The sequence below is a fragment of the Orycteropus afer genome, unplaced genomic scaffold, assembly GCF_000298275.1.
Source record: "Orycteropus afer afer isolate SDZICR_OR568_19922 unplaced genomic scaffold, OryAfe1.0 scaffold00054, whole genome shotgun sequence".
In the NCBI taxonomy this organism is placed as follows: domain Eukaryota; kingdom Metazoa; phylum Chordata; class Mammalia; order Tubulidentata; family Orycteropodidae; genus Orycteropus; species Orycteropus afer.
Genome location: NW_006921641.1, coordinates 5020990 through 5030623, shown reverse-complemented (window position 1 = coordinate 5030623; position 9634 = coordinate 5020990). Strand labels below are relative to the sequence as shown.

Sequence of the window (9634 nt, the reverse complement as noted above, 5' to 3'; positions counted from 1 at the left end):
AAAAAAAAAAAAAAAGAAAGAATTGAGCTCTGACCTTAGACTCTTGTCCTCATGGAAGGACATTATAAGTAGCTCCATAAGAGCGACTATTGTATTTGCTGTGAAGATGTTCTCATGAATGTAAGTCCCCACATAATACAGTGAAGAAATTTAACATGAATCTTAGTACAGGAAGAGTTGTGTTCCCAGTTCAACCAGTTCCTTTGCTTTTTTGTTTGTTTGCTTTGTTTTCCCTTTTAATCTTATGAATGCTGTGACTATTTAGCAATGGATCATTTCCTTCTTTACTTTGAAGATTCAGAATTCAATTTATGGCTTAAATCGTAATCACTGTACATGATCACCTGGTGTGCATTTTTGCATTTTAACCTTACCTCTGTCTTTATTTCTTCACCCCTATTTTTGTCTCCACTTATTTATCTATTTATATTTTATCCTGTTGTAAACCACTACAACTATTTCACTTAAATGAAATAGTATCTAAAAAGCTGCTTGTGACAAATTGGTGCAAATAAATGAATTGATGAAATTTAATTGATTTTATAGTATTTGATTTTTAGGTAATACTGAGAAGAAAACAGCAACACATCCCCATAGGGAGGGACTCTTTTCTTTGGGACCTCTGTAGTAAAGGAAACAAAGGTCATGAAAAAGGGAAACGTTGGCAAAGACCCCTAGTGGGTGCATAGTCCTCCGGATGTTCCCGGCTTCCCATTGATCTTACGGAACTTGGATTCTGCCACACATTTCTCGGAGTAACTACTTCGCTCCATTCTCACAAGTGTCATTGATGCACCATCTTAAAACCATCTTTACGAGGTGAGTAGATAGGAATACAGTTAAATTATTTATTGGGAGGCACAGCCATATGGCTTGCGTTTAAAGAAACTCAGCTCCTTCTCTTATGAAAAAGGAGCCCTCAGAAGAGCTTATTCTTTCTTAGAGTAACTTCTTCCCTTTGGACAATTGGAAGGGGGTCAGGCTTATGCAAAGACACAAGGAAAAGGAAAGAAGTCCTTTCTATTGGGGGGAGACCACTCTCTCCCAAGGTCCCTGTCTGGCCTCAATGCCAATCTCTCCCTGTGGAGTTGGATCCCCTTGCAAGTAACTCCACCACATTCTTCTACTTTCTCTCCTTCTCCTCCTCCTCCTCTCTGCCAACTTGCCATCTGCAAGAGGATATTGGGTTTCACTCATCTACATACTGATATCACTGCAAAGTCAAATGCTGAACCTGCAAAGGACAGGACAAAAGGAACTAACACAGCTTGATGCATGCTGTAACTTTTTCCCACAATGCGTTTAATTTCTAACTCCCACACTAAGGCTAGTGGGAAGAAAAGAGACACAATACGTAGAACACATAGAACCTTTTAAGATCACAACTCTATGGACTTGCAGAGAAAATGGACAAATCTCTTACTTAGAAATTAAATCCACTCAACAGAATATTAATTCACCCAATCACCCACATTGCCTTCTGGTTCTATGCCCCTTTCTTTTATCATGTGCAAGTGTGGAGCTATACAACCATCAGCAGCATACTCTAGAAGATCCGGCTTTACATTTGATGTAACCCAGTTTGTCTGCCCTGCCTGGACCTCAGCCCACAGCCTATTATAGAACCAAAAGGCCAACAGAAGAGGAAATAACTCCTGGCTAGTCCATTCCTTTATGTGCCATGGTCTAGTGCTCCTTCTTCTTGTGAGATTGTCCTAAGGTTACTGCAAAAAGTCAGGTCAGCTGTTGCAAAATTACAGGACAGTAAATTCAGAGGTTTATGTATTATTTTTCTAAAGGGATTTAAGCCACCTATTTGCATCACTCTATTTGGAGTTCCTGGGTGATGCAAATGGTTGGCACATTCAGCTGCTAACCAAAAAGTTGGTGATTCAAGTCCACCCAACAGTACCTAGGAAGAATGGTGTGGTGATCTACTTTCAAAAAAATCATCCATTGAAAACTCTCTAGAGTATAGTTCTGCTCTGATATGTAAAGGGTCACCACGAGTTGGAGTTGACTCAAAGGCAAATTATTATTATTTTTTTAATAACTACTTATAGTACTCTTTTTTCCTTTTAGAATACAGTGGAGCCAGTGTTGCTCTCCATGAAGATGAGTGCTGGGAATAAAGCCATTTGGGACTTGACATTTTTTCCATCCTGAACATAAATGCAGTATGGATTACTCTGAAGTGGGGAATTCCCTCATTTTGTCAAATAAATTGATGACAACAGCATCAGCTGGATCATCTCCACAGAGTGAGGGATGTGGATTACACACAAAATGCACAAGAGCTATGTAAGTATTTGAATTGTCACACAATATTTAAACTCTAGTTGTTTTTCTCTTGCATGAGTTCTTTAGAAATCCAAATAGCCAAGAAATTGTGTCTAATTCAACAATATCATCCCATTCCCTAATGTTTCTTATATTGTAAATACTCAATAAATGATGTTGAGTGAATGAGTACATGCAGGCCTTAAATTCACATCCATCTGTGTAGGTTCTGCTGAGTCTCTTATAGAAGCCTGCTTTGCCTTAAGAAGAAAAAAAAAGACTTGCAACCTCCAAAGGGACAAGGTAAAGTGGCTGCTCTGACTAGCTCCCTGGGGAAGCATTTAACTCTGTGGGTCTTAGATTCACCATCTATAATATGAAGGAGCTGGACTAGCTTATGTCTAAGGTATGCTTCAGCTCTTTAAGGCTAAATTGTGGGAAATAAGCCAAACACCTCAACACCCTCTATGATGTCAGAAGGAAAGCATCCCCTCTGTGAAGAGCAAGACTGAGAATCTTGTTAGCTAAGACATTGTCATGTGAACCAAAAACCAGTCCATGGAGACATTGATTACCCATATTTTTGTTACACTCAATTTTTAGGAAAACTGGAAATATGTTAGGGACAAGCACAAATTCAGACCTTTATTTTATTCATCTGCATATATCCCCTAAACAAACAAACAAAAACCTGAAAGTGAAAACAATGGCCCTAGAGCATTGAGAATGCCTCGGTTTTCAAGGGAAGAGTTAATATTACATGAAGTTCATGCTACACTAGCTTTAAATTAATAAGGTAGACAACTGTGTTAACTTCAAATGACAATCAGGTTTTTTTTTTTTCATTCCAAATATGTTTAAAAAAAAAAAAACACTGCCGTCGAGTCGGTTCCGATTCACAGCGACCCATCCTTGGGTTTCTGAGGCAGTATCTCTATGAAAGTAGATCGCCCAGTCTTCCTTCCGAGGAGTGACTGGTGGGTTTGAACCGCCAGGCTTCTGGTTACCTGTCAAATGCCTTAGGCACTACACCACCAGAGCTCCCCAAATATATGTTACCATATGTCGTAGTTAAGGTTGTGTGTCAACTTGGCTAGGCCTGGTTGAGTGGCTGGGCAGCTGCGTATAGTATTCCCCATGATGAGACTGACAATCAACTCCATGGTGGGATCTACCACAAGCAGCTGAGCAGCTGCTTTAGGTGTGTGGTCTGCTTCTCATATATAAGAAGCAGCTTTGTGAATTGTCTCTAGTTTACAGCATGATTGAACCCTACATGTAGCCATGTTGTTGTTTAGCAGCCTGCCATGCTCTGCTGACCCTGGGACTTTCAACGGACTTGAATTATTGGCCTGCCGTGTGATTTGGTAACATCAAGACTGTGCCTTTTTATTTGTCAACCTTGGGCTTGTCAGTCTCAGCAGCCAGCAGCTATCTGAGTGAAGAGATGCCTGTAGCTCCAGTGGGCCAGAAGCAGGAGGCAGGGCTGAAGCCCCAGGTTGAGGGGCTTTCACCCAGCCCCTAGAGCCTGGCACTTTGAACTTGGACTTAAGCCTCCAAACTGTAATAGAATAACCTCCTGTTTGTTAAAGCCATCCCATTTGTGGTATATTCCTCTCAGAGAGGCACTAGGTAACCAAAACACCCTATAAAATCAGAGATAGCCAAAATAAAATTCTAGATGTCACCCTCTAGTGGCAAAAATGAATCATTGCTAAATAGCTGTTTTGTCCTGAGCAAACAGTAAACACACATACAAATAAACAGTTACTTGTCGAATCAACCCCAATGCCTAATTTTTTGGACGTGTATCACCACATTTTTATTCCCAGGCACTTCTGGGTGGACTCAAATCTCCAACCTTTTGGTTAGCAGGGCAAATAGGTGTTGTTGTACTGTTGGCAGGTACTGCCGAGTCAGTTGTGACTCATAATGACCTTCTACATAACAGAATGAAACATGGCCTAGCAAATAGTAGCTGCCATTTATTGGGGACTTATTACATTTCAAGAGGTCCCTAGGTGTTGCAAATGGTTTATGCGAGCTTATTGACAGAAATGGTTGGCAATTCAAACCCGCTCAGCAGCATCATGGAGGAAAAGCCCGGCAATGCTTCCATAAAGATTACAGCCAAGAAAACCCTAAGTAACGATTCTCTTTTGTAACAACACATGGGGAGTCTGTGAGTCAGAATCAACTTGACAACAACTGGTTTGTTTTTGTTTTTTTTATTACATTTCAAGGACTGGCCTCAGTTTTTATATGGTAATAAGATAAATGATTTAAGAAAGGTAGCTTTCAATGTCATGGAGAAAGCTAGAAGTCTTTGAGTTCACAAAGCCCAAGCTACACCTTACTATTTATTTCACTGGCTGTGTTTTCACCCCCAGTATGTTCCTGAACACTTGGGGTGGCATCTAATCCTATTACATTTTCCCATACCTTCTTTGGACCTTCTTGGAGTTCTGAGTGGTGCTTGAGAATTTCTGTAACTCATACTTCTTCATTATTTTCAGCTCAGAACCTCTAATTCCAGGTTGTCCAAATGAAGAGAGAAAAGAAGCAAGGAAGCAAACCAAAGAAACAAAGAAACAAAAATGGAAATGGATGAAATCATAAGCCCAAACCTTGTCAAATCTCCAGAAGTCCAGGGATCTTTTAATTCAAATAAAATTACTTAACATTCATAGTTTGAAAGGTATTTAATGAATAGCAAAAACACATATTTACATGGTTACAATTTGTCTTTTTCAGTAATCTCACCCTTCTCAGATTTTCTAAGTTTCCTATGTGTATACAGAGTGAGTTTCTGAACTTGGCCCTGTACTTGATATCTTCTGTACTTGGAATCTAATCAAATTAGTGCCCATTTCTCAAAAGGAATCACTCCATATTGTCAAAGCCTTTTACAAGCCTAGGCCTAAGGATACAAAATTATTCATATATTCTGTTTATAAATGTCCATTCCCTTCTTTAGAGAGCCCAACAGCCCAGCAGTATTCATGTAGAGTGATCCCTCCTCAGGACATACAAACTCAAATGCTTACTAGCTAGTCGGTCACAGCTCTTCTGTGAGAATTCAGGCTCAAGGTAGCAGATCCTCCAAACTGTTAAAGGAAGCCAGAATACCAGAATTCTATGAAGAAACTTCCTAGTTTTCAGATTTTAAAAATGGAACATCAAAAAAAAAAAAAAAAAATCAAATCAAAATAGGTGTGAAACACAGTCTAGGACAAACAAAACAGGTTTTCTGCCCAGGTGGATGCCTTGAGCTAGTTTTGGGTTTCTGCCCTCGGGAGCTTTGGTGATTCAAACCATCCCGAGGAGACACAGCCTTGAGCAGGCTTGCAGGACTATGAGAAAGTCTCAAAGAGGCAAGTTGCTTGCTGTTTCTGACGCAGATATTCACTATTATTGCAGATAGCTCTTGAAGGCAAGCAGGATACAAGCTTATTTGCGAATTTCTCTTATTTGGCACTATCCCATTATTTGGATATTCCTAAAAGTTTCCAAGAATGTGAGATTTTGTGATGTCTGGTGTAAAATTTTTCTTTACTCTCCTGGTAGCCATCCAAAGTCATTCCTTTTTCCTTGTGGCCATCAAAACTCGACCTTCACTAAAACCCGTACTGGTTTTGTGGCTTAGGTGATGATATCTCCAATAGGGACTGTGAAGTCTTCAGAAAGACAGAGGAACACACGAATTAAAATATAGCCCAGTTTTGAAATGGGGCCAAAGCATCATTGCAGTTTTAGCAGTATGATTATCAAAGGTTGACTTGATAATCTCACATCTTTCATAACTCATGGAGGAAAAGGAAGACTTGACTGGGTTTTCTTTATTTGGGAGTAGATTTGCTCTTTGTCTGTGTGGCTTCAGAACTCCTTAGGCACTATGCCACCAGAGCTCCCATTAAATCTCTTCTACTTTGTATTAATTTAAAATGTATACAGACAATCCCCAAATTACAAATGAGTTCCATTCCTAAGTCTGCCTTTCAGTTGAATTTGTACATAAGTCAGAACAGTTAGGTATGGTTTGTATCTCATGTTAGTTAGTCAAATGTCAGTCTTAGTATATAGTATATAGTCTATCTTTCTATGCATAACAACTTCAAATGAGCACTTCCAGATACACTAAAACATCTTTAACATAATAATGCAGTAATAATAATTTTTTAATATGTACCTCAAACTAATACTCATTTGCTATTACAAACCATTGTACAGATCTCCAATTTTTAGTGCAATAAATAGGCTTTAAAGTGGTTGGTTTGTAACTACAGGTTGTATGTAAGTCAGACATTCATAATGCAAAACTGCCTGTACTTTTAAAATAAATGCTATAATCACTACCTTCCACCCAAAACTTTCTTGACTCCAGAGTTGTCCTACATCAATATAGATAAAAAGCCACAGGTACTTGGACTCCTCAGTGGGGGGAAAAATGTGTAGGGGAAGTTTTGCACTTTCTAGGAGGAAGAGCTGTGTCCAGTGGAAAAAGGCCTTGTTGAAGCTTCAATGGGAGATGAGGGAGGCTGGGAGTCACCACTCAGTGTGCCTAGGCCAGCTGTTAGAATATCAACAGACCAACTATGCTATAAACAGTGAGACTTTAAAAGGTACAGGTTTAGCAACTTAATGGTTTTCAGCTTGATGGTATTGTGGGAGTTTTACTCCTTTTATCATCAATTTCTTTAAAAGACGAATGGGATAAGGGCTTTCCGAGATTTGGGATAGTCCTTAAACATCCTGAGGTAGAACCTAAAAGACAGGAAAGGAATGATTACAAATGAAGTCAAGCTGTGGTCAAGAGTTGTGTATTACATACACAATCCTGAAATAACAGTAATAACAATAATCTATGAGTGGATACATAGACACTCAAGCTGAACAGGAGTGATAAGGCAAATGAGACTACACCCACTAATGCATATAGGTTTGAAAGAGAATATCTCTATCTATCTATCTATATATTTATTTACATGTGCTGCAAATATATCCATGAATACAACAGAGCATACAGGGGACAAAGTCATGAAAACCTCTTATCCATAAGTAAACACCTTGAGGGAATGAGTTGCTGGGCATGAGGGCTCAAGACCATAGTCTCAGGGGACACTAAGGTCAATTGGCATAACACAGTCCACAAAGACAATGTTCTACATCCTACTTTGGTGAGTAGCAATTGGAGTCTTAAAAGCTTGTGAGTGGTCATATCAGGTGCAACTATTGGTCTTTCTCAGTCCAAAGTAAAGAAAATCAAAGATTCAGGGAAACAATTAGTTCAAAGGACTAACGGACCATGCCTCCATGACTCTGAGACCAGAAGAACAAGATGGTGCTTGGCTACCACTGTTGACCACTCTGAAAGGGATCACAACAGGAGGTCCCAGCTTGTTAAGTGCCGTCAAGTCAGACCCAACTCATCATGACCCCTCCTTGGGTTTCCGAGGTAGTATCATTACGGAAGTAGATTGCCCAACCTTCCTTCTGAGGAGTGGCTGGTGGGTTTGAACCGCTTTTATTTATTTATTTATTTAATAATTTTGAGATTAGTTCCACGTTTTTCTCCCACTCTAGCTGGGACTGCCAGCTACAGTGGGAGAAAAATGTGGAACTAATCTCAAAAAAAAAAAAAAAAAAAAGACCAGGCTTTCTGGTCTGATGAATGAAGACTGGTAGACTCTCAGGCGGGAACTGAACTCAACCCTCATGGCTCTACTTTCAGCCAAATGATAGGAGAAATAAAAAAAGAAGAAGAGTTGAGTTTTGATGTCTCTAACATCCTTGTTACAAGCCAACCAATAGTTAGTTACTCGGGTCATGATGGTTATTTGTCCATTTTCTTTCTCCCTCGTACAGACTATCTCTTCAAGAATCTTAATTCCATGGTGAATTAATAAAATGTAATAACTAAAAAGAATCTCCCATTTGGATGGAGCTGAGAAATACAGAGACACAGAGAGAGACTCCAAAGATTATGGATAAGGTTAGCTCTAGAGAAAGTGACAGTTTCCCAGCAAAATACCCCTTTCTTAGGCCTGAGCATGTCAAGAGGAACATTACCTGGTAAAAAGTCTGTCTCTCTGAGTTACTTTGGTCCCCTTCATTAACTAAAGCTGGTAGCCCTCAAGTTATAATCAAGATGATAAAGTATCTTAGTCTGAATTGAAGGACAAATAATACATTACAAGTGGTGGCTGCTTTTGGCATGATATGACAGGACTGGTGAGCTGCCCTTGCTCATGTAGCCTCTCTTGTGTGTGCCTGGCCACCTTTGTTAAAGTAATTACAAAGCTCAAATCACACTATTGAAAAAAAAAAAAAAAAGATGCCCTTTGGGGCAGTCTGATGTAATTGGATAGAGTCTTATTTTGGGATTGTTGTTGCTTCACCATCTGGAAACTTCTGGTGGAATCTCCACCCTCCCTGACCAAGCACAAGTGACCCTGCACTTGTCTGGGTCTCCATCTGCTAGGACTATGCTGTCTCTTCCCCCACTTCCTCTCTGCCTTTGGTGGGCAACAAACCCTGCCCAAGGTGGTGGTTGTTGTTGTTGTTATGTGCTGTCGAGTCCCACCAACTCATAGCCACCCCTCCTTGGGTTTCTGAGACAGTATCACTACGGAAGTAGATTGCCCAATCTTCCTTCCGAGAAAGAGATAGCCAGGCTACCTGGAAGGGAGCGGCTGGTGGATTAGAACCGCCAGCCTTGGGTGTGGCAGGTGACTGCCTTAGGCCTGAGGCCAACCCCTAGGGCCCTGCCTGAGGTAGTGAGAACAATTACCCTTACTCTATTATAGGCTAGGGACCCTCTTCTTTCCCACCAGGTATAGGGTGGTGGCAGAATTTGGCCGTGAGGAGAGGTGGTGTTTTGTTCATTTCTGACAGGTCTGTGTTTCTGAGTAAAGTCTACTCCAAGGAAAAGAATCTACTCTTAATTTAACCTTACAAACTACAAAATTAGCCATAAGCCAGACTAAAACACCTAGATAGGCGGCAAGGGTTCCCCTAGCCTCTAGTTCCAAAGGCATTGCCTTTTTGGGTATTCCCCGCTCTCTGTCTCCAGTGAAAACAGGCTTCTTCTTTCCTACAGTGGCAAAAAAACATATTAGGGAAAGGATCTGAAGTTCACGCTTGAATTTAAAGCCTGATAAAAACTTACTTAGTATGTAGCCTTTTCCTTCCAGGCATGTTGTTGTTGTTGTTATGTGCCGTCTAGTCCGCCCGGGCTCATAGCGACCCCTCCTTGGGTTTCCAAGGCAGTATCACTGCGGAAGTAGATAGCCCAATCTTCCTTTCCAGGAGTGGCTGGTGAGTTTGAACCTCCAGCCTTCTGGTTAGCAGTCAA

The 9634-nt window shown here is 40.5% G+C and overlaps 1 protein-coding gene across 1 annotated transcript in view; it reads right to left on the bottom strand.

Moving 5' to 3' along the window:
* Positions 1 to 6977: 6977 nt before the first annotated feature.
* The window catches only part of SRD5A2 (steroid 5 alpha-reductase 2), a 77089-nt gene continuing 74432 nt past the window's right edge, over positions 6978 to 9634 (bottom strand). Inside the window, exon 5 of the mRNA XM_007938804.1 lies at positions 6978 to 7044. Coding sequence (XP_007936995.1) covers positions 6978 to 7044 — 67 coding nt within the window. The remainder of the gene's footprint in view (positions 7045 to 9634) is intronic.